The 23,856-nt window shown below is 47.9% G+C and overlaps 2 protein-coding genes across 2 annotated transcripts; one reads left to right on the top strand and one right to left on the bottom strand.

Annotated features, from left to right (window-relative positions):
- The first annotated feature begins 11,442 nt into the window (after nucleotides 1–11,442).
- On the top strand, nucleotides 11,443–13,997 carry LOC125548079 (protein REVEILLE 8-like). Its single transcript, XM_048711764.1, has 8 exons — nucleotides 11,443–12,094; nucleotides 12,190–12,247; nucleotides 12,337–12,568; nucleotides 12,681–12,782; nucleotides 12,879–13,010; nucleotides 13,098–13,219; nucleotides 13,341–13,400; nucleotides 13,540–13,997. Exons 1-8 carry the CDS (start codon nucleotides 11,958–11,960, stop codon nucleotides 13,591–13,593), a joined length of 897 nt encoding a protein of 298 aa, XP_048567721.1. The 5' UTR covers nucleotides 11,443–11,957; the 3' UTR covers nucleotides 13,594–13,997.
- A 4,910-nt stretch (nucleotides 13,998–18,907) lies between these two features.
- Nucleotides 18,908–19,792, bottom strand: LOC125543118 (holotricin-3-like). The gene is made up of 2 exons (XM_048706370.1): nucleotides 19,361–19,792; nucleotides 18,908–19,281 (listed from the first exon to the last, which is right to left on the bottom strand). Exons 1-2 carry the CDS (start codon nucleotides 19,692–19,694, stop codon nucleotides 19,172–19,174), a joined length of 444 nt encoding a protein of 147 aa, XP_048562327.1. The 5' UTR covers nucleotides 19,695–19,792; the 3' UTR covers nucleotides 18,908–19,171.
- Between the last annotated feature and the right edge of the window lie 4,064 nt (nucleotides 19,793–23,856).

Here is a 23,856-nt window from a genome sequence, read left to right as displayed (position 1 = left end):
CATATTTTTTCAAAAAAATTGTTCAAAAGTTAAGAAAGACCGATGAAAAACCAAAAAAATATTTAAAAAGCCGGAAAACACGTGCAAAACAATAACAAAAAAAAATTCAAAGGAAGCACTAAAAGTGCGACACTTAGCGCGCTCTCAGCCCGCCCCAAATAACCCTTGGGAAGGCTTCCGAAGAAGCACGAAATCACTAATTAAGGAGTACTCGTTGTAAAGAACACTCCATTTTCCCAGGTCGCGACAAGTGGCGCACATGCAGTGCGCCACTTGTCGCAACCTGAGAGTTTTCCCTTTTTCGTAGATTCGTTTATTCAAAATGTTTTATCTCTTAAACCGTGCGTCCAAATCTTGAACCGTTTTCACCATTGGATTCCTCGCGTCGAGATCTTCAAAACTAGATCCCATGTTGATAGGTTTTGACGAACTTTTTTTACGAAAAAACCGGACAAAAAAACCGAATCGGGAGCACGGTTTTTTTCCTTTCCGAAAAAGGCACGCCCGTGCCTCTCGCAAAATCACAACCGTGCCTCTCGTTGAAGCAAAACCGTGACTCTCATGGAAGGAAAAAAAACAGAAAACACGTTTTTTTTCGTTTCCGAGAGGCACGGCCGTGACTCTCGCGAAAGCACAACCGTGCCTCTCGCGAAAGCAAAACCCTGACTCTCGCGAAAAAAAAAACAAAAAACACGTATTTTTCCCTTTGCGTGAGGCACGGCCGTGACTTTTGCATGAGCACAACCGTGCCTCTCGCGGAAGCAAAACCGTGACTCTCACAAAAGAAAAAAAAACATAAAAACGTGTTTTGTTTTTCCCTTTCCGAGAGGCACGGCTGTGACTCTCGCGAAAGCACAACCATACCTCTCGTGGAAGCAAAACCGTGACTCGCGAAAGAAAAAAAAACAGAAAACGCGTTTTTTTCGTTTCCGAAAGGCACGGCCGTGACTCTCGCTAAAGCATAACCGTGCCTCTCGCGGAAGAAAAACCGTGACTTTCGCAAAAGGAAAAAAACGCGTTTTTTGCGCAAAAAGAAAAAAAAATTGAAATTTTTTTTTATCGAAAAGCTAAGAAAGACTGGGGGAAAACCAAAACATCAAAAAAAACCAAAAAACCGTTTAAAAGGCCGAAAACGCGTACGAAAAAAAAGAAAAAAGTTCGAAAAGAGCGCGACACGTAGCGAATGACTGAGAGCGCGCCAAGTGGCGCTGATCATTGCGAGGCTCCCGAAGGAGCGCTCGTTAACTAGTTGCTCCCCGAAGGAGCACTCCTTCTTTAGTTGCTCCCACAAGGGAAGTCCTATTCGGCACCAGGGACGAATTAGAGCAGGAGCGCTCCCATGCCGCTAAGCGAGCCGTAGCCGAATAGTAGTCACTCTATCCGTTCGGTACACTCGCTCGTGTTTTTTCTAGTTCACTTGTGTGAAAGAAAAACACTACACCTACCAGTTACAAAAATTGTCTCTATTTAATATGAATTAGAGGGAGTAATAGATTTGAAATGTTCATGAATTTTCAAAATGTTTGTGACTTAAAATTTTTCATGAATTGAAAAAGTTTGTGAAGTTTCAACATGTACTTGAATTTTATAAAAATTTGTTCAGAAACTTGAAATATAATTTACGAATTTTAAAAATATTCATAAATATAAAAATCTCCATGAATTTTATAAATATCCACCAATTGTGAAGAATGTTCATTTTTGTAAAAAGTAAACATGAATGTAAACAAATATTCTTAAAATTTTAAAATGTTCACATATTTGAAGTATTTTTGAAGAAAACTCAAAAACTAATAAGAAAATTGAACAAAAAAAGAAGAACAAAGGACAAAACCGAGTAAGAACACAGAAAAAGAAAAACCATCTAGAAGCTTCACTAGCCCAATGTCTACTCATCAATTCATTGTCTCGTAGCTTTTGTGATCACGCAGCTTTTGTGAAGCTAATCATATCACTTTGGGCCGTGTGGCGAGCAAGGAGAAAGGCGATCTACGAAGATATATTCACTAGCCCAATGTCTACTCATCAGTTCATTGTCTCGTGCCTGAATGATCTCAAGAATGTTGAAACATCGGTGACGATGTCCTGGACTAGGGGGTACTCACCACGTCATCTCCCGATCTGTTAGATCGGGCCGAGGACCCCATGGCCGTATACTCATGGGCCAGTTCGGACAGCTGCCGTATACATGAAAGATTCTATAAGACTTGGTGATCAAGACAAGGACTCCTCCCCACCAGCGTATTCGTCTAGGACTCTTGTTATCCTAGGCCTCTGGTGCATTATATAAACCGAGGCCAGGCTAGTCGATAGATCAGACAGATACAATCATACCATAGGCTAGCTTCTAGGGTTTAGCCTCTCCGATCTCGTGGTAAATCTACTATTGTACTACACATATCATCAATATTAATCAAGCAGGATGTAGGATTTTACCTCCATCAAGAGGGCCCGAACCTGGGTAAAACATCGTGTCCCCTGCCTCCTGTTATCATCCGCCTTAGACGCACAGTTCGGGACCCCCTACCCGAGATCCGCCGGTTTTGACACCGACATTGGTGCTTTCATTGAGAGTTCCGCTGTGTAATCAGTAAAAGGATCGATGGCTCGTCTGCAGGTCAACTGCGATGCCGGCATCTTCGTCGCCGGCTCGACTGGTCACCTTGGCTCGACCGAGGACCATGCTCCATCCCCGATCGTCATGTTTGGACGAGGGCCTTCATCAACATCAACTCCGATCTCTATCAAGATCATGGAGGAATCATCCATGGAGCTCGGGGGCTCAACGTCAATATTGCCCTCGGGCGACCGTGCTGTTTTTCCGAATAGCAAACTTGTATCCGCTGCCACCACCTCTTGGAGCATCGCTTTGACGATCCCTTTGGTGGAATTGTGCGGAATTGAGTCTACAACAGCCATGCAAAATTTCGTCGAGTTTCGATGGAGGAATCTCCGACAATCTATAATATACCGGAGCCCTGTCAAATCTGGACGAGTTTAGGGCGTGGTCTCTAGAGCCTCGCTCGAAGGTCCTTTGGAAGATCCAACCGTTCATCTACTGTGGAATTCCCATATCTACCACCCCTCCAAATTTCAGCTCGATCCGACGGTTCAAACTCCGGGAACCTTCCGATGAGTGGATCAATTTTCGGATCCGTTTTCTGCACGAATACGGATCCAACCCGAATTCATGTTTCTTTATGAACGTGACATTGGACAACCTTTTTAGAGGAATTCTCTTCTAGGGTATTGTGCGTTGTTTTTAAACACGTGCCCGTAAATTTTTAAGCCTCCCCTGAGGTCGCCTTCATCATCATGCTGGTGTCAAACCAGTCCGGCGATATTGCTCCAAGGCTGCCGACATGCGTTAGACACGTCGTCACTTTGTTGAGCCGAGTTCAACTTCTTCGGATCATCATCTCGGCAAACCGAACAAGAGTCCGGCATCGCGAAGTATAAATCATCACCAACATCGCCGCCCCACGGATTACACGGAGCGGGCATACCGGCATCGCCGCACGGTCACTTCATCAAGCCGGCATCGACCACGTCACGACCTGCGTCGGCAGGGCCGCACTATTGCTTCTTCAAGCTAGTGTCCATCACGCCGACCTACTTCGACTCATCGGCTGACATCGAGGCTTCGACATCTCGGCTGGACCGGGGGCTTCGCCATCTCTTCATCAACCTACTCCGGAGACTTCGGCGTCACTAGCCAACCAGCTCTGTCACGTTAGTTGGACCGAGGGCTTTGCCTCGGGGAGCCAACCTTTGCCAGCATCGCCATACCGTCGCTTTATTGCCCATCAGGCAATGGGTGTGCGGATTGAGTCCCAATTTTGGGAATCATCTTTCTTCGGATTACTACAACAAATAAACCAGGTGCTATTAATCCTAGTATTTTTGCTTGTTTGGGTTCATTTTTTCCAAGGAATTATTACTCTGGTTTGTCCATCATATGAACGCAGGTCTCTCAAATGGTGGCTGCATTAACAACGGTCGCATGGTGGTTCGGTCAGTTTCCGTATATAGTCCGGCGAACGCCGCATCCAGAACTCGGACCGACCTGTGAATTCAGGTTTTGCCACACCTTTACCGCATCACGCCGATGCCCTGCATCGACATCGACTTCGGCGTCAGGCCATATTTCTTTTATTACTCACTTTGCATAAATTATTCATTATGTAATGATTTTTTCAATTATTATTATTATTACTATTATCTCCGGTTTGCACTATTTTTTATGCACAGGAAAATGATCCGGGTTGAACAGTATCATCAACTCGACATACTTACATACCACGTCACCTCGGCTGGACGGGGGGCTCCGTCAACACTTCATTACCCCATGCCGAGGACTTCGGCATCACTCTGCCGGCCTGCATTTACCGTGCTATGTCACCACTTTGGAGTGCCGAGCTCTTTGCTCCGCCACCTCGGGACCGGCTTGGGGGATGGAACCTTTTCCCGCATCAAGCTCGGGTGACGTCATCAATACCGAACACATTAACCAGCTAAGTTGCCTTAATGCTCAAAGTTTTTAAAAAATTAACTTGTGTTCGGTTCGGCCAAGCATTATATTTTTTTGGAAAAAAGTTGCTTGTAAAAAATTTTCTTGTCCAAACTTTGTTTGTGACGCACAAATTCAAATACCCCGTTTATTTGGGGGCTTCCTTTATGAAGCTTTTCCTCTTGCATATGAGTATACTTGTACGGCTTCGTTTCTTGTTCGTGTATTACGCCACAATATGCACCATATTGACTTAAGCGATTTGCAAGCTGGGTTGCCTGGCTCTTGTGCTTACCCCTACGTTCCCGATTGTTCGGCTAGGGAGTAAAGGGAGCACCTCTGCGATTGTCACGACCGGATCCTCCGAGCTCTGACCTCAGACTGGGTGAAGCCGAAAGCTAGCGCTCTTATTGTTTTCAATCATGGTCGGCACACAACGGAACTCATGAGTACAAAAAATCTATTGCACAAATCTCATAGAAATAACGAGCACCGAAGAAAGGTATCGGTGGGGGTACTATTTTCTTCGAAGATGCTTCTTACACTTCGTCTGTAATATAGCATAAGTTCCCTGAGCGCGCTTTGTCTGTTACAGCCTTATGGCCCGGTTGTCTGGTTATCGGAAACACTGTCGATATTCTCGACAGGTGGAGTATATAACACTTTTCGGTCCCTGACCGAAGAGGGAGAAGCCGACGGTCGGTTAAGACGCGTTTAAAGTTTGGTTGAACAAAGATATGATATAAGTACTTCGGTACATACAATCATTATACATAAAATTCTTTTACCCAAGTCACTTGGGGGCTCTTAAATTTATATGAGTCGTTTTATAATAAGTGTTCTTCTTCTTAGTTGTTGCAAAGTTTTTATTACTATTATTACTCATCACTCCTTTTTTCGACACGAGTGTGTGGTCACTAGCCGGGGAGCCTAATTTCTCTCTCAAAGCCGCTAGAGTTTAGTTTGCTAAACTGGCCTAATGAGAAGTACTCCGCCTTCGGGATAGGAGGTTGAAGCCGTAGGCTGACCCGCTTGGAGTCTTGAGATAGGATGTGTCATGTTAAAGCACGACAGAAGCACTCTTTTTTTCTAAGACCAATTTTCGGATTGGCACCGAACACTTGATCTTGTTCGGACGTCATGTTTTTACTGACGTTTTTGGTTTTCCAAGCTTTTGGCACTTTTAAACTATTTGTGTCTTTTCAGCACAAGTCTTGCAGTGCAACGCCGGACACCTTTAGAGATTCGGCAAAAACATTCTCGGATATTGCTATATATGCATCGGTTTCGAATTGTGTCTTCGGTCAATAGTTGGGTTGCCCGGCTCCTGCACTTGCTTCCTACGTTCCGCTTTGTTCGGCTAGGCGTGCAAAGGGAGAACCACTGCGATTGTGCTTCCAGCTTACATGGTTAAGCACCTCAGTGGAGAAAGCCGAAAACTGACTGTCACAATAAGCGTAAACTGGTCAGCGATCCGATGACTGTGTTAAATGACGAGCCATTCAGAACAATGGCCGAAGTGTTTACGGCTTGACCTCGACTGTCGCCGAACACTACCTGGGGCTAGTAACTAGTCTCCCAAACTAAATCCTCAATATTTTGCTCTTACATTAGAGCTGAGGTTTCATGATCATACTTAGCATGACAACCCAAAGAAAGGAACCGATAGCGGGACTATTTTCTTTGGAAGACATTTCTTATGTTAAACAGTAATATAACATATCTCTCTGCGTACCTTTGTTTATAAAACCGTATGGCCAGATTGCCTTGTTTGTCGTAAATCATTGCCCTCATAAAGGCTTTATAAAGTAGGACAAACACTCCTCGGCTACTGGCCGAGGAGGTGGAAGCCGATGGTCGGTCAACAAAGTTTTGTACAATGCGGATCCGAGCATTAATGACATAAAGTACTTGGATACATAGAGTCATTACACATAATTTGTGATTTTACTATGGATATTGATTCTTAATTCGGTCACCCGTGCCCGCATTAAGGCTCGGGGGCTACTGGGCTTCGGACTTATTATTTACAAATATTAAAGGGGCACATCGATCCCCTGATCTGGTGTTGCCACCCGAACCAGTGTCTCGGGGGCTACTGCATTGCCTATCCAATGCAGAAAATTTTAAGTGCAATACAATTTCCGAGGAGATTTTGATCCTCAGGTTGGTCGGCCGCACCCAACCTGAGTCTCGAGGACTGAGCACGCCGCTTTTTGTGTCCCGAAGTATCCTGCCGAGCTAGGACTTGATCCTCAGGCCGATTTTACAAATCAACCTGAGTCTCAGCGGCTACTGGGATTAGCGGTCTTACGTCATCCTTCAGGTGCATCTCGGGTTTTAAACCGATACACACCTTGAGGGCTACTGGCTATATATCTCGGCAGAGAATAAATTGCACCAATCAAAAATATTGACAAAAATCGGCCCACATTCGGGGTGGTGCACCACCTTGGAAGCAGTCCGGCATAAAGCTCGGGCGCTAGTGGCTGGCTCCATAGAGGGCATTTCCGGCATTAAGCTCGGCTAAACTCCTTCAAACTTCTTTGAACCAAGGTGATTTACAACACCTCGGATACAGTCCAGCGTTGGAGCTCGGATACAGTCCGGCGTTGGAGCTTGGATACATAGTCCGGCGTTGGAGCTCGGATACATTCCGGCGTTAGAGCTCGGAAGCGGTCCGGTGTTGGTGCTTGGCTGCAAAAGATACCTCGAATGCAGTCCGACGTTGGAGCTCGGACGCAAGAGGACGCTGCTGCCCGGGAACAATTTCAAACCTGAGGTGTGGCATAAAAATAACAAGGCATTGATAAAGGCCGGAAACTGACAGGGGCTCCTCGGATACCCGACGTATAAACTCGTTGAATGCATTTCGGCGATCCTCAAGATCGAAGATGAGAAGATTTGTTGAACCAGTTTTCAAGACCGACGACCGAAGATGAAGAATAGTTCGGAAGAATCGAAGAGCGTCCCTAACTTGAAGACCGGTTCAGGGGGCTACTGACGGTGTCCTGGACTAGGGGGTACTCACCACGTCATCTCCCGATCTGTTAGATTGGGCCGAGGACCCCCATGGCCGTATACTCATGGGCCAGTTCGGACAGCTGCCGCATACATGGAAGATTCTATAAGACTCGGTGATCAAGACAAGGACTCCTCCCCATCGGCGTATTCGTCTAGGACTCTTGTTATCCTAGGCCTTTGGTGCATTATATAAACCGAGGCCAGGCTAGTCGATAGATCAGATAGATACAATCATACCATAGGCTAGCTTCTAGGGTTTAGCCTCTCCGATCTCGTGGTAGATCTACTCTTGTACTACCCATATCATCAATATTAATCAAGCAGGACGTAGGGTTTTACCTCTATCAAGAGGGCCCGAATCTGGGTAAAACATCGTGTCCCCTGCCTCCTGTTACCATCCGCCTTAGACGCACAGTTCGGAACCCCCTACCCGAGATCCGCCGGTTTTGACACCGACAATCGGGAAGGGCAGCAACTGTCCAACCTACTTCTAGGCCAACACAGTGGCTTCGCCCTCCGGCGAGTCTAGCAAAAATTAATGTTGATGCGGCGAAAAGAGGTAATCAGGGAAGGGGTGTTGTAGCTGCAGTTTGCCGGGATCAGAACGGTCTCTTTGGGGGGGCCTCGGCAATCGGTTTCAGCGGAATTGGTGATCCCACGACACTGGAGGCGATGGCAGTTCGAGAGGCTCTGGCTCTAGCTCAAGATCTTCATGAACAAAAAATACATGTTGCTTCTGATTGCAAGGTGGTGGAGGACGACATCAAGCAACAGTGTTTGGCAAGCTATGATGCCATAATACATGAAATAATAGAGTCCAGTAGGTCTTTTACTTGTAACTTTGTCCATGAGTTTAGGAGCTCGAATTTCGAGGCTCACAATCTCGCGAAGCACGCTCTGAAGTTAGGGGTGGACCGCCATGTTTGGTTAGGGCACCCCGAAAACCTTTTTTTCGTTCATGTAAACATTATGACGTCTTAATAAAGCTTCGTGGGATTGTCTTAAAAAAATCTAGAAGCTTCACAAAACCAGTTGAAATGAACGTTTACATAGCCCAGCCTTTCTAAAGTGTGTTCGCTGGAGGGGGTATGTGCGAATGCTACTATGTCTTGTGACGAGACTAGCCATCGTCTCGCCTAAAGCTTTCCTGGCGCACGCGTCTGTTTGCTGATGTGTTTGCCCTGTTTTCTTTTGTTTCTTGTTTGGTTTTCTTACTTCTTGTCCAGTTTTCTTTTGATTTCTTTGTTTTGTTATTGTACTTCATTTTTTGGTTTTTTTCTTTGAGTTTTCTTTGTTTCCTTCATGGTTATTTCAGTTTTTTGTTTCTTTCTCATTTTTCTTCATTTTTCTTTCTTGCTTGCTTTTCAAAAGTTCTTTTGTTTTCCTTTCTTTCTTTATGGGTACTCACCGTTTTCCTTTCCTTTGCACTTGTTACTTCTGTTTTTCTTTTTTCTTTGGTTTTCTTCGTTTCTTTTTTGATTTTCTATGGTTTTTGTGTTCTCCTTTGTCTCTTTTGGTTTTCATTCTATTTTTGGCATACGTCGAGAATGTCTTTCTAATATATGTTCAATATTTTTTAAATACATGTTTACCAATTTTTAAATACACGGTCCACTTTTTTATATACACATTTTTAACATGTTCCAAATGCTTGATTAGTATGTATTTTTCAAATAGTGGATTAACATTTTTTTAATATGTGTTCAAAAAAATTATACACATTTTAACATTTTCAAGTGCTTGATTAACATTTTTCTAATACATGGGCACATTTTTTCTATACTCATTTAACATTTTCCAAATGCCTGATACTTTTTTTAAATGCAAGATTAACATTTTTTAATACATGGCCAACATAAAAATGATACTAAACAAAAATTCATAGATAAAAAAGGATACATAGATATTTTACATAGTTTCACAGCATAGATAGATAAAACTACGGTCCAACGACATAAAAAAACTACTAGATAGTGCAATGCAACTACAACCTACTCCCAGTCGTCATCATCGTCATCCTCGCTCGTCTGGTCCGAGGTATCGAGCCACATGTCATCCTAACGAGGATCATTATCCGTAAAGATCGACTATCCACCATTTTTAACGATATCGCACTGCGATAACGCCAGGGCCTTCCGCCGACGCCTGTCCAACCGTTCCTCGCGGCGCTTTGCCGTCTACTTCGCCCAGTAGGCTTGCTCGTCGGTGGCGTCCTCCGGGTGGCGCCGGCGCCACTCCGCCATGGCCCGATCGTCCTCCTCGGCGATGAGGAGGCGGCGCTACCGCCGAGCGTGCTCCGCACGGTCCTGATCCGTGATAAGACGAGGCGGAGGGGCTACGTCCTGCGCCTGCTGGCGCGTGTGGACGTCCTGAAGGTTCATCTGCGCGAGCGGCCTGTCTAGGCGCCACGCCACCGCGCCGTACGCGCGGGCGGCCTCGTGCGCAGTCTGGAAGGTGCCGAGGCCGAGCCGGACATCGTCGGACCGGATCTCGGCGTAGTACGAGCCGTTGGGGTACTGACGGACGCCGCGGTAGGCCGACGCTCTTCGGCGGCGCGGCGGCATGGTGGCGCGTCGGTGGCGGGGCGCTGGAGCGGCGAGGAAGCAACGAGTAAGCGAGGGAGGCGCGTGTGGCAGCGGAAGAGGAAGAGGGGGTGTGGAATAGCCGCGTGGCGAGCGCCGCAATTTAAAGGCGCGCCGGAAGCGGTGCGCCAAAAATAGCGCGAGAGCTGCCGCCTTTTTTCGCGCGCGCTAGTTTCCCGTCACCGTTGGAGTGCGCGAAAACATCCCGCGCACGCTAAAATCCCAGTTTACCGCGCGCGCGTCTTTTGGCACAGCCGTTGGAGATGCTCTAACTTGTTAACTTAAAGTGCGCCGGTGACATAATATTTCTAGTAGGGAGAACAATGCTCTCAGGAGGGAGAACATCGCATAGTGCCGCCGCTGCGGAGTCCACAACGAGCAAAGATCTTCACCCGAAACCCCAGACACGAAGATGCGCCCGCAGGCGTCAAACCGTCGTCAGCGCCAAAGCGCACGAGTCACCATGAGGCCTAAAAAACTTAAAACTCACAATGACTTAACAATCCTCCGTTCTTGCTTGCATTGCATGCATGCATATCTTGCTGCCATTTGGCGTACACTCTATACAGCAGCAGAAACATGTGCGTGATGCGAGCGATACTAATCCTGCTCAAACCATTCCTTACCCAAACGTACGCGCTCAACAGAAACGTGCACGTGCCCTAAACCCCGGCTCGCCGCACGGCCGTCACGACGAACACATGAGCTATATTGATTTGCCGGCCAAACTCGATCGACAACGTGTAAGACGTGCTGTTCCATCCCGGGATACTCTGATCATGACATGTCACGTAAACGCAAGTACGTGTGTACCAGTTCATCAGCTCTATCACCTCTCTGCCTCGGCTTGGCGCCAAAAACAAAACCCTTTCTGGCACGTAGCTAGCTTTATCCAGGGGATGATGATGGGACCCCTCGTACCTAAACATTTACCGCGGCTCGAGGGACGCGTTGAAGAGACAAGGCCTGGTTGCACCGGTCGAAATGACTCGAGGTATATCTTCGCCGACTCGATCGAGCTTGGCGTGACACCGCAGGAATAAGCGCGTGCTTGTCCGACCAGCACGGTAAACCCAGACACGACGCAATGTAGACATGCTTTAGCACAATCCTTTTTTCACGCGGTACAATCAATCAAATATGCTTATACAGCAATTTGAACTGAAATCACGACGAATAATTTGAAACGGAGGAAGTATATACGTACAAGAAATCTAACCATCTAAGCTAGGCTGAGCTCTGTTAGACCCGGCCGATGAGGGAGGAGGGAGGACGGAAGGCGAGGAAGAGGCCACGTCGCCGGATCGACTCTTTCGATCCCCTCGTGGACTTCGCACCGAACCGTGTCGATCGCCTGCCCCCCGCGCGCGCGGCGAAAACCTAGCGTGTGCCTGCCGACTCGCCGCCCCGGAACGGAAAGAACCCGAGGGAGATGAGCGCCTCCGTACGCGCTGCCACCGGCGCGCGCACGTTCCTGTTCCTCCCCGCCACACCGCCGTGGGAGCACACGTCGCGGTCCGGCCGGCACGGGGCTTGCACCAACCCGGGGCGGCCGCCTCGGCCTAGCGGCCAGCCTCGCCACATCCATGCAAGCGCCAACTGTACGCACGCGCTCCCTCGCCGGCCGGCCTAATTCTCTGGCGAGTTCGAGTGACCCAGCCTCGCCTCTCATCATGGCAGCACAGCTCCCAACACCCGGAGGACAGATGGGTTTACGCGGGGCCGCGTCCGTGCGTGGCGGAGTCTATATATAGACGTAGCGGGTGTCGCGCTAGCTTGGGCATCGAGAGCGACGAGCAGCACAGGGGACCTAGCTAGCTAGCTTGTTGGTCCGGTGGATCATGGCGGAGAGGGGAGGAGGCGGCGAGGGAACGTCGTCGTCGCCGGGGAAGAAGGCGAGGAAGCCCTACACCATCACCAGGCCCAGGGAGCGGTGGTGCCCCGAGGAGCACGAGCGCTTCCTCGACGCCCTGCTCAGGTGACTGACTGTCCTCTGCGTTTCTGAACAGGCTAGTAAGTCTGGAACTCCGAATCCTCCGCTGAATCTGCTGGCCATTTCATGCGGTTTTCCAGGTTCGGCCGCGACTGGAGGAAGATCGAGGAGCACGTCCGCACCAAGACCGCGGTGCAGGTAGCCCCAAGTTCACTGTCCATCTTGCAAATTACACTTGCGTTCTGACGGTTCGACTGTGAAATGAAATGGAACATTGTGCACTGCAGATACGCAGCCACGCCCAGAAGTACTTCCTCAAGGTCCAGAGGCTGGGCCTCGCCGCCGGGCTGCCGCCGCCACAGCACCCGAGCCGCAGGCTCGCCATGTCGCAGCAGCAGATCTCGCCGGCCGACGGGACGGCAGTGCTGCACGGACAGCCGCAACATTGTCCGTCCGGTGCTGTTCAGGGTCCCGTCGGCTGGACCTATCCGGGACAGGGAGTTCTTCCTGCGTCCAATGGCAAGTGACTCTGCCTCCCGTTCTCCGCTTTCTGGGCTCAGAGTTCTGAACTTTCTGATCACTGTGCTTCTTAACTAATCTAACATGGCGGTGTGCTCTGTGTGTTGTTCAGACATGCAGAACTTGGACTGGGCTTGCAGTTCAGGCAGCTCTGCCTGGGTGAGCCATGGAGGTGCAGGGAGCCAGACTCAACCAGCCGCAGCAACACATCCAGGTATCCTTCTGAACCTTTTCCATTTCTACACGCGCACGCACAGAGTTGCAACGAAAACACCATAATCATCATAACTTCGCTTTCATATTTACTTAGGTGGCAGCTCATTCATGGGGGCGCCGAGCTTCGACGATACGGGCATGGACTGGACTGGCACGGGCAGCACAGGCGAAGCGTCGGCGATCGCCGATGCAGAGGATGAGACGATTCCACTTCCCTTGTCCCCTGGTAAGCAAGTCTTCTTTGCTTCACAGTGGCCAAGTTTATTCTTTCTGAACTGAATCCTATTTCCATTTCCTGGTGCCGCTCTTGCAGACGACATGCATTTCGCGCGGGTATACCGGTTCATCGGCGACATATTCGACCCGGCCACGCCGTGCCGCATCGAAGCCCACCTGCAGAAACTCAAGGACATGGATGGGATCACTGTGAAGACGGTCAGTGCTTTACTTCCAGTTACTTTTCTTCAGTATGACCATTCGCAATATTCAGTCTCCCCTGCTCTGCTCCTCATATGAACAACCATTCTGATTAAGAAAGATTTGTCACGCCGTGCAGATCCTGCTGGTGCTAAGGAACCTCGAGACCAACCTGACAGCGCCTCAGTTTGAGCCCATCGTGAGTGTCCCTTCTCTGAACTCTCCATCCGTTCTCTGAAAATTGCACTACTGAAGGTAACTGATTCAGTTACCAACTTACCATGTACAATGGCAATTGACATCCATCTGTTGGTGCTTGTTCTGTGGTGTTTGGACAGAGGCGGCTGCTGTCGAGGTATGACCCCGGGCGAGGCCTGTCTGGCCAGCTATAGAGCGTGCGTGCGTGCGTGCGTGCAACCTGAAAGGAGAAAACTAAACGAGAAAGGAGGTACAGGTGACATGGATGGCAACGGAGAAAGAAAGTTCCACTGAAGAAAGACCAGATATGGGAGGTTGGAATAGAAATATAGAATGGATATTGGTCGGCCAGAGAGATATGACATACAGATGTAGTCTATTAAGAATGGTTGTTTCGAAGATTTTGGATACAGGACTGAGATTAGCATTCGTTCAGAGTTCAGACTGCCTAGTCGTAGCACTGAATTTGTGTGTGTGTGTGTGTGTGTGTGTGTGTGTGTGTGTGTGTGTGTGTGTGTGTTGTGTGTGTGTGTGTGTGTGTGTGATGTGCCCACTGGTCGTTGTAGCGTGCTTGTACTTGCATGTGATGTGCTCAGCTTGGAGAAATGTCTTTTACTGATGATAGGAAATATAGAATTTCTCTCTATAATTTTGGCTTGGCGTTTGGCAAGGCTCCGTGCCTGGACCTGCTCTGTCTCGAGCCATCGGAGTTGGATGTCCTGCCATGTTGGCAAGGAAAAACACCGGGGATGCGCATGATTCTCACGTCGAACTTGTGTTTGTCTGCCGCGCTTGGCTAGCCGTACGTGTGCAGTCCAGCGTGTGCTCTGTGGAGATTTTTTGTAGCAGGGTGTGCTCTGTGGAGGACTTTTTTAGCACACTCCGGAAGATCTGAAGCGGGTTGGGCTTGGCTCTTGAAATGGGGGGTTTATTTTTGTGGGCACAGTTTATTTGCTGGGCCGAATAAGTCAGGGAAGTTTCATCTCGGACTGAATAATGCCAGGGGCCTTAATGAGCTTACTGGTTGATCCTGATAAGCTTGCTCTTTTCCCGCAGCTCCAGGAGCAACTAATCAAGGAGTACTCCTTGAGGAGCCCCCGCAAGGGTTACTCTTGAGCACTAAAACGCGTTTAAAAAAAATATGAGAGGTACAGATTTGCTTCCATGAGAGGCATAGTCATGCCTCTCCGAAAAGGGAAAACCGCGTTTTTCTTCCTTCCACGAGTGGGACAAATTGACTTCTCGTGGAGGCATGAATTTGCTTCCGCGAGAGGCACAGTCGTGAAACATATTTTTTTAAGTAAAAAAAAAGAAAAAATATGTGTTTTTTTCTTTCCATGAGAAAAAAAATACATATTTTTTCTTTCAAAAAAAGGAAAAGATATGTATTTTTTTCCATGAGAGACACAAATTTACTTTTCATGGAGGCACGAATTTGCTTCCGCGAGAGGCACACAGTCGTTCCTCTCGGAAACGAAAAAAATGTGTTTTATTTTCTTTCATGAGATACAGATTTACTTCTCGTGTAGGCATGGATTTGTTTCCGCGAGAGGCATAGTCGTGCCTCTTGGAAAAAGAAAAAAATATCTTTTCTTTTTTTCTTCCATGAGAGGCACGGATTTACTTCTCGTGGAGGCACGAATTTGCTTCCGAGAGAGGCACAGTCGTTCCTCTCGGAAAAGAAAAAAAATGTGTTCTTTTCTTCCATGAGAGACACATATTTACTTCTCGTGTAGGTATGAATTTGCTTCCGCAAGAGGCACAATTATGATTCTCGAAAAAGGAAAAAATATGTTTTCTTTTTTCCTTCCATGAGAGGCACAGATTTACTTCTCATGGAGGCACGAATTTGCTTTCGCGAGAGGCATAGTCATTCCTCTCGGAAAAGAAAGAAAAATTCCTTCCGCGAGAGACACAGATTTACTTCTCGTGTAAGCACGGATTTGCTTCAGCGTTGTGCCTCTTGGAAATAAAAAACGTGATTTTTTTTTGCTGCGAGAGGCACAAATTTGGTTCTCCTAGAGGCACATAGATTTGCTTCTGCGCGAGACACAACTTTTTGGAGAGGGAGGAAACTTGCTCCTGATTCGGTTTTTTTTGTCAAAAAAAATTTCATCGAAACCTATCAACATGAGATAGTTTTCAAGATTTCGAGACAAGAAATCCAGTAGTGAAAATGGTTCGAGATTTGGACGCATGGTTTAATAGATAAAATGTTTTGAATAAATGAATCTACGAAAAAAAAACTTCCAGGTTAACATTTGCAAAAAGTACTTCTTAATTGGTGATTTCACGCAGGTCCTAATCCACGAATAGATCGTTATCTAGCGGCCTACCGTGAACCACCGCATGCTCATCCACACTTTTCTGGGTTGGCCCGCTTTTCTTCGGCTTGGGGGAGTAGGGCGGGGCAGGCTGCTTGCTGGTTTTTTCTTCCACCGCTTTTGGGAAGGTTCTAGAAATTTTTCGAACCGTTTTTTCTCTGTTTTCACTTTCTTTTTACTTTTCCTCTTTTTACTATTTTTTACTTTTTCTCCTTATCCTTCCATTTTCATTTTCCTTTTTTATTTTTTAATCTCGTAAACATTTTTATAATTTGCAAACATTTTTTGAAATTCATGAATATTTTCTGAATTTGTGAACAACTTTTGCAACAATTTTCAAATTCCTGAACATTTTCTGAATTCGTGAACATGTTTTTGAATCAAAGAATATTTTATGAATTCATGAAATTTTTTGAATTATAAACAATTTTGAAATTCACATATAGTTTTGTTAATTCACACACATTCTTTTAAATGCATGTACATTTTCTGAATTCGTGAACATTTTTGGATCTGGAAAATTATTTTGAGTTGATGAACATTTTTTTGAAATTCATGTACATTTTCTGATTTCATGAAAATATTTTGCTTTCATGGACATTTATTGAAATTTCAAAAAACCTTCAACAGTTTTTTGAGATCCCGAACGTTCTTTTTTGAATTTAAGATTGATGAACAATTCTCAAAGTAAAAATAACAGAAAAGAAGATATATTTTTTAAAAAAGGAGCGCCCAGCCCCCACATGGGTCGGCCTTGGGGGTGTATATAGTTTGAGCGAAACATCTCTGGCTCAAATAATAAGTTGATTTGGGAGGATCCGATACCTCTCATGATAAAAAAAATGTGGTGGTCATTCCAAAATGTTGTCTTAACTAATATGAAAATGCGTCAGTGGGCGAGGAATCCTAATTGCTCTTTTTATAAAGGAGTTGATGCCAATCATCTTTTTTCTTGGCTATATCATTTTCTGCCTGGGCGGGGAAATTTTATATGTTATGTATTGCTGCCATATGTTGGGGGCCTTGGACTATCTGGAATAAAGTAACCTTTGATGCTCTGTTGTTAGAACTCTACTTGAGATTGTTTTTGCTGCATGTTCTTTTCTTATGTTTGGGCAAGGCTTTTGAAGATTGAAGCTTATGAGGCTATGGAGGGTGCACGAGAGCTGCTATACACACGACGCACAACGGACGATCTCTGCCTGACAAAGCATATCAGCTCGTCCATGCAAATCAAAAAAGTGCAGCAAACGGCTGGATTAGCCTTCGTGCAGCTATGGTGCAGACTTCGTCGTGCACACAACATTTTCTACTTCAAAAGGTGATGCAGACTGCAAAAGTGTTTGCCCGCCAGGGCGCGCGATATGGTGTTCTTCGCATTGTGGATTCTTGAAGTTCTGTGGTTCCTCTTCAAGTTGTTCCCCTGGTGGGTTCATTTTAGGTCTGGCTTACGGTTTGTTGTAATCTGGTTGTTTAGTTTTCGAGATTTCTTGTTGTACTTTTGGTGTGTCCGCCCTTGTGTGGACTCTGCTATGGTGTTGTAGATTATCTGTACTTTGGCGTTATAAGGTTTCCGCTCCGTGGTAAAGCCAACGATGGCCGCAATTTCTATGTCGTCTACTTCTTGAAGACATCATCGAGTTGAAGCTCGAGACTCCCTCCGCTACCTCCGGAGAAAACCCTAGATCAAACGATCGGATGACGGTGACGCTCTTGTGTCGTTCTCCCTTGAAGGCGTGATCCTTGGAGGTGTGCATTGTCTCGAGGGACCAATGGACGGTTTCAATTGTTGAGCGGCGTTTCATGTGACGCATCGACGTTGTGGAGTCTTGGTGGCGTGGCGCTGCAAGGTCTCAGCGTCAGATGCATGATGATGGACGCGCGTAGGGAGGAGGCGTTGCCTGACGCCGTGGGGGCGTCGATGCGCCAGTACCTGCTCTGAAGATGGATCGGTGGAAGATGACGGCGGCGGCCAGTGCGCCGGACCGGTGTGTGCCCAGACTCGGGAAATGGCTTGGTTGGGGCCTCCGGTTTTAGATGGTAGGCTTTGGTGTAAGGTCTGTTTGGTATTCGCTCGGACTTTTGGCACTCCTTCAACAAAAAGATAGGAGTACCGACAGATGTTGCCAAGATGGTGGCTTTAGATTTACTGTCCTATTACTTTGTAATGTCTTTATAAATAATTAATAAAATTATTGCATGCATCTCCCAGATACAGAGACCGGGGGTCATCCTCCTTTTCGGAAAAAAGGTTGTTGTACCGAGTGCTCCAACGGGTTTTCTATCATGTCTTCCTAGGAAGACATGAAAAGGCTGTTGTACCAAGTGCCCCATCATGTCGTCGGAATGGATATCCACCAACGCTGGTTGTAGACTCTTGTTTCGTTTTAAGTTGAAAATATGATCAAAATGTAATCATTTGTTCGGTTTGTATAAAATCCGTTATGTTTATATGAAACCCGATCGAGTTTGCATGAATTTCATCCAGTTTGTTGAAAAAGAGCTTGTAATGTATGCGGTTACCGGTTAGTGTTGGATGGCGGCCTCCCGCATCCATGTCCGTAGTTTAGTCCCCGTCCGCGAATGTATGTGGGAGGAAATTTACGGGTCGCCATTGAAGATACCCTTAGTCAGTTTTTCTCTTAGGCTGTGTAATTCTGTAAGATACAATGTTCTTTCCGTGGAGAAATTAATGGAAAAGGGCTTGCCTGATTGAAAGAAAAAGTTAGGGAAGTTTCACATCATCCTATCCGTACATACATAAGACAGTAGTCACTCCGTTTCATATTACTTATTGCTGATTTAGGCTCTGTTTGGTTCTAAATAAGTCACCAACTTATAATTCGAAAAGTGAAAAAAGTGACTTATTTTGCCAAACGAACCCAACTTATAAGTCACCTCAACTTATAAGTCATAAGTTGCTCCACCCCAACTTAAAACTTATAAGTCACATTCTTTTGCATGGGTCCCATCATCTTTATATTAAAAAATATGGTGAAAAGGTATGATCAGGTGACTTATAAGTCAGATGACAACCAAATAGGCATGACTTATAAGTCACTAGTTTTAAGTCAGATGATTTATTGAAACTAAACAGGATTTTAGCAGGCAGCATTTATTTTGTTTGTGAGCTGTAGACTGTAGTACACTCGGATCATATACACGACACATGACACGGTGCAACAGTATTGCTCGGTACATATAGTACGAGCTGTAGGCTTTATTTTGTACTGGGTCGTCACACACACCACACTCACAGCATCACTACACAGAACCACCAGCTCAGGCGATAAGCTAACGTACGCACACGCGCGTGGCGCGTACGTTGCCCTTTATTTACGTACGTATACATACGGAGCATCCATGGTACGGTTATACTTAGCTAAGGCACGCAGCAGGTGCGTACGTGAGCGCGCGGGCGACCGACCGGCGGCAGCTATCGGCCACTTCACTTCCACTTCCTGCCGCCGTGCTTCCCGCCGCCCATGTGCTTCCCGCCGGAGTAGACGTGCCCGTGCCCGCCGCCGTGCCCGGTGTGGTACGATCCCATGTGCCCACCTGCAACGCTCACAAACGGTTATCACAAGCACCGCTCGTCATGCATGCATGCAGGGTGTTCGGTTAATTAGTCACGTACCGTGGTGTGGCGCGGGCTGCGCGGGGTAAGCCGCCGGCGCGTAGCCTTGCGCCGGGTAGCCGCCGTACGGGGGGCAAGCCGCGGCGGCGGGCGGAGGGTACCCGTGCTGCCCGTGGCCGCCGTACCCCTGCTGCTGCCCATGGCCGCCGTAGCCGTGCTGCTGCACGTGGCCGCCGTACCCGTGCTGCTGCTGCTGCCCGTGGCCGCCGTAGCCCTGGTCGCAGCCGTGCCCCTGGCCGCCGTACCCGTGGCTTTTGCCGCCGCCGACGAGGCTGGACACGAAGCCCTTCACGCCGCCGTTGTGGCCGCCGTGCATGTCGTGCCCGCCGCCCATGATCACCTCACTTGCTTGCTTTGGCCGATCGAGTAAGTGAAGCAGTGGTATGCGTTGCTTGGCCTCGCTCGTTGATCTGCTCAGTGTGTCGAGGCCTGCATACCCTTTTATACTCGCTTGTTCCGCTGCCCCTTTGGACGTGTGTCGACAGACCGATCGCATATACGCAGGTCGACAGACCGATCGCATATACGCAGGTCGACGGGCCGGCCGCCGAATCTGCACACCTGCACTGATGATATGATATTCTTCTTCCGGCGCCTTCTCCGGCGCGCGGCAGGTCGGGTCAGGTTAGGTCAGTGTGGTGGACGATAAGGTCAGATTCTTATGCTCTCTGTCTGCGTGCCAGGAGTTAAAGGCAACTAAGATTCTATTTTGCTGTATTATTTGACGGTTCATATCATCATATGCATGGGTGCAGTGCCACGGGGACATCTGGCACGACGAACGGCCGTTGGTGCACGTTGCGCCATACTCTCCGTGCGTGTGTGAGCCTTTTGATCAACTCAAGGATCGGAGATCGTCTTCAAAGAACTTCGGCTTAACATCAGGAAATTGCGTGCGTAAGATTGGTGTGACGCCTGAATAATTAAGTTACAATAACCTTCTGAAAATGATGCCACGTCACCTCGGCCAGTGTTGATAATCTACGTTAATTCAAAACCGGTTTAACATTCAAATTCAAAATATGGCCAACAACAAAGTTTTAAAACATTAAAAAAAATGTTCGGACTGTGCCAAATATTACATAGGTAATTACAGTGAAGAAAGCACATGTTTAGAAAATACTTAAATGCCCTAAACTAAATAAATAGTAAAGAAAATAAATAAAAGAAAGAAAAAAACACAAAATCAGAAAACAAAACTATCAAAAAAAAAAGGAGCCCCCCACTGGGCCAACTGGCCCAGCTGGCCACCAGGCTGACTAGGCCGGCCCACCCCCTCACGTCGCCATCCCTCTCCCTCTCCCGATCGATCAGGGACCAACCTCCCCATTCCCCTCGCTCCTCGCCCCCTCTGCTCGATCCAGACCGGGCCAACGGCGCCCCGACCCCATCGTCCCCGACGCGCTCGCCGCCCGGAGCGCCTGGACCTCGCTGAAGCCACCCCGCCGGCCTGCCTCCTCGCCTCCTCATCCCTCTCCTCGTCGGAGCGTCGTCTCCGTCCGCCACCCCGAGCCCCGCTGCCATTACCCCACGAACGCCGGTGAGACGACGAGCCTCCCCTATCCCCCTGTCGGACGCCATCCGCCGCGCCCGACCCGCACCTAGACCAGCCACATCGGCTGCGCCCAGCGCGCCTTCGCACGCGCCCTGGCGCGCGAGCCCGCACCGCTGCCTCGCTCGATGCCGCCAGCCATCGCGCCCGCCCCCACTCGCCTCGACCACATCGACCACGCGCCGCATCGCCCGACCGCGCTCACCGCAGCCCCGCCCCACCCGGCGCTCGCGCCGTCCGCTTCGGGCCTCGCCGCAGCCGCGCCCTGTGCGCGTCGCCCGCCCGTGCTGCGCCCCTGCTCGCGGTGCGCGCCCCGAGCCCGCGCCCCTCACCGACGCTGCTGCAGCTCGCCGGTCCCGTCGCCTCTACCGCCCGCTCGCCGCACCCGCACGCGCTGCTCCTTCCTGCTCGCCCTGTCTCGCGCCGACGAGCCTCCGCCCCTCTCGCCGCGGCCTCGCGCGCCCGTCATCCGCCTCCGGCCGCCCTGCTGCGTGTCGGCAGCCGCGGTCCTCCCCATGCTCCGCCCGGTCGCAGCCGCCGGAGCTCCACGCCGGTGCGCTGGCACCCGCGCCCACCAGCCGCCCCACGGCGCCCAGTCAGGTGCGCCCCCGTGGGCCAGCGCCCGTTTGGGCTGTGCCCGTTAGCACCCAGCGCCCGTAAACCGCATCGGCCCCCAGCGCCCGTAAACCGCATCGGCCCCCAGGTCGAATGACACGTGGGGCCCAGCCCCCAGAACCTTAAAAAACAGGAAAGAAAAGGAGTTAAAATATTAATTAAAATATTAATTAAATAATTAATTAACTTAATTAATCCGGATTAGATTAACCTAATCATTTAGTTAAAGCTAATTAACCCTATTTAATTACTATGAGACTATGACAAGCGGGACCCACTAGTTAGTTTAACCAGTTAACGGTCAATGCTGACTGGGCTGTTGACTTTGACCGGTCCCATCAGTTAGCCTCTGCTGACTGGTCAGTTGACCAAGTCAACTGGGCCTACTGGTCAGCCACCCCAGGCCCATCTGTGGGTACACTTCTATGTACCCATAGCAATTTAACATTTAGTTTTCGAATTAAAAATAATTTAAAAAATGATTTAAAACTTTAAAAATCAATATAAAATAATCCGTAACTCGAATGAAAATACTTTGTACATGAAAGTTGCTCAGAACGACGAGACGAATTTGAATACGCAGTCTGTTCATCCGCCACACACCCCTATCATAGCAAACACACAACTTTCCCTCCTCTGGTTCATCTATCCGAAAACGTGAAACACCGGGAATACTTTTCCGGATGTTTCCCCCCTTCGCCGGTATCATCTCCTACCCCATTAGGGCACACTTAACGCCGCTCATTGTCATGTCATGCATTGTCATGCATATGTTTGCATTATATTTATTGTTTATTCCCCCTCTTCTCTTGCTAGACACCGAGACCGACGCCGCTGCTACCCAGTACGACTATGGTGTTGACGACCCCTCCTTGGCTGAGCTTCCAGGCAAGCCCCCCCTTGATCAACCCGATATCGCATACTCTTCTCTCTACTGCTTGCATTAGAGTAGTATAGCATGTTACTGCTTTCCGTTTATCCTATCCTGATGCATAGCCTGTCCTTGCTACTACTGTTGTTACCTTTACCTGCAATCCTAAATGCTTAGTATAGAATGCTAGTATTCCATCAGTGGCCCTACATTCTTGTCCGTCTGCCATACTATACTATCGGGTCGTGATCACTTGGGAGCTGATCACGGGTATGTACTTGTATACATTATATGTGATACAGGTGGTGATTAAAGTCGGCTCGGCTCGTAGAGTACCCGCAAGTGATTCTGATGTGGGGGCTGATGGAGCAGGTGGTTCCATCCAGGTAGTGGCGGGCCTGGGTTCCCGACGGCCCCCGACTGTTACTTTATGGCGGAGCGACAGGGCAGGTTGAGACTGCTACCTCTTGAGCACTGCGTTGGTTTTCCCTTGAAGAGGAAAGGGTGATGCAACAAAGTAGCGTAAGTATTTCCCTCAGTTTTTGAGAACCAAGGTATCAATCCAGTAGGAGGCCACACACGAGTCCCTCGCACCTACACAAACAAATAAACTCCTCGCAACCAACGCAATAAAGGGGTTGTTAATCCTTCACGGTCACTTACGAGAGTGAGATCTCATAGATATGATAAGATAATATTTTTGGTATTTTTATGATAAAGATGCAAAGTAAAGAAAGCAAAATAAACAGAAAAGGAAATAGCTTGTTGACGGAAGATTAATATGATGGAAAATAGACCCGGGGGGCCTTAGGTTTCAGTAGTGACTTCTCTCGAGAGCATAAGTTATTACGGTGGGTGAACAAATTATTGTTGAGCTATTGACAGAATTGAGCATAGTTATGAGAATATCTAGGTATGATCATGTATATAGGCATCACGTCCGAGACAAGTAGACCGACTCCTGCCTGCATCTACTACTATTACTCCACACATCGACCGCTATCCAGCATGCATCTAGAGTATTAAGTTCAAGAGAATAGAGTAACGCTTTAAGCAAGATGACATGATGTAGAGGGATAAACTCATGCAATATGAAATAAACCCCATCTTGCTATCCTCGATGGCAACAATATAATACGTGTCTTGCTGCCCCTACTGTCACTAGGAAAGGACACCACAAGATTGAACCCAAAGCTAAGCACTTCTCCCATTGCAAGAAAGATCAATCTAGTAGGCCAAACCAAACTGATAATTCGAAGAGACTTGCAAAGATAACCAATCATACATAAAAGAATTCAGAGAAGATTCAAATATTGTTCATAGATAAACTTGATCATAAACCCACAATTCATCGGTCTCAACAAACACACCGCAAAAGAAGATTACATCGAATAGATCTCCAAGAGAATCGAGGAGAACTTTGTATTGAGATCCAAAGAGAGAGAAGCCATCTAGCTA

The sequence above is a fragment of the Triticum urartu genome, chromosome 3, assembly GCF_003073215.2.
Source record: "Triticum urartu cultivar G1812 chromosome 3, Tu2.1, whole genome shotgun sequence".
NCBI classification, from domain to species: domain Eukaryota; kingdom Viridiplantae; phylum Streptophyta; class Magnoliopsida; order Poales; family Poaceae; genus Triticum; species Triticum urartu.
Note: the sequence above shows the minus strand (reverse complement) of the source record. Positions and strands in the feature narration are given on the sequence as shown.

Bases quoted from the DNA above. Each gene is read 5' to 3' on its own strand.
- LOC125548079 (XM_048711764.1), top strand. From the start codon at position 11,958: ATGGCGGAGAGGGGAGGAGGCGGCGAGGGAACGTCGTCGTCGCCGGGG. The intron at 12,783-12,878 runs GTATCCTTCTGA...ATATTTACTTAG, and splicing joins AGCCGCAGCAACACATCCAG to GTGGCAGCTCATTCATGGGG. The intron at 13,401-13,539 runs GTGAGTGTCCCT...GTGTTTGGACAG, and splicing joins CGCCTCAGTTTGAGCCCATC to AGGCGGCTGCTGTCGAGGTA.
- LOC125543118 (XM_048706370.1), bottom strand. From the start codon at position 19,694: ATGGGCGGCGGGCACGACATGCACGGCGGCCACAACGGCGGCGTGAAG. The intron at 19,282-19,360 runs GTACGTGACTAA...TGAGCGTTGCAG, and splicing joins GCAGCCCGCGCCACACCACG to GTGGGCACATGGGATCGTAC.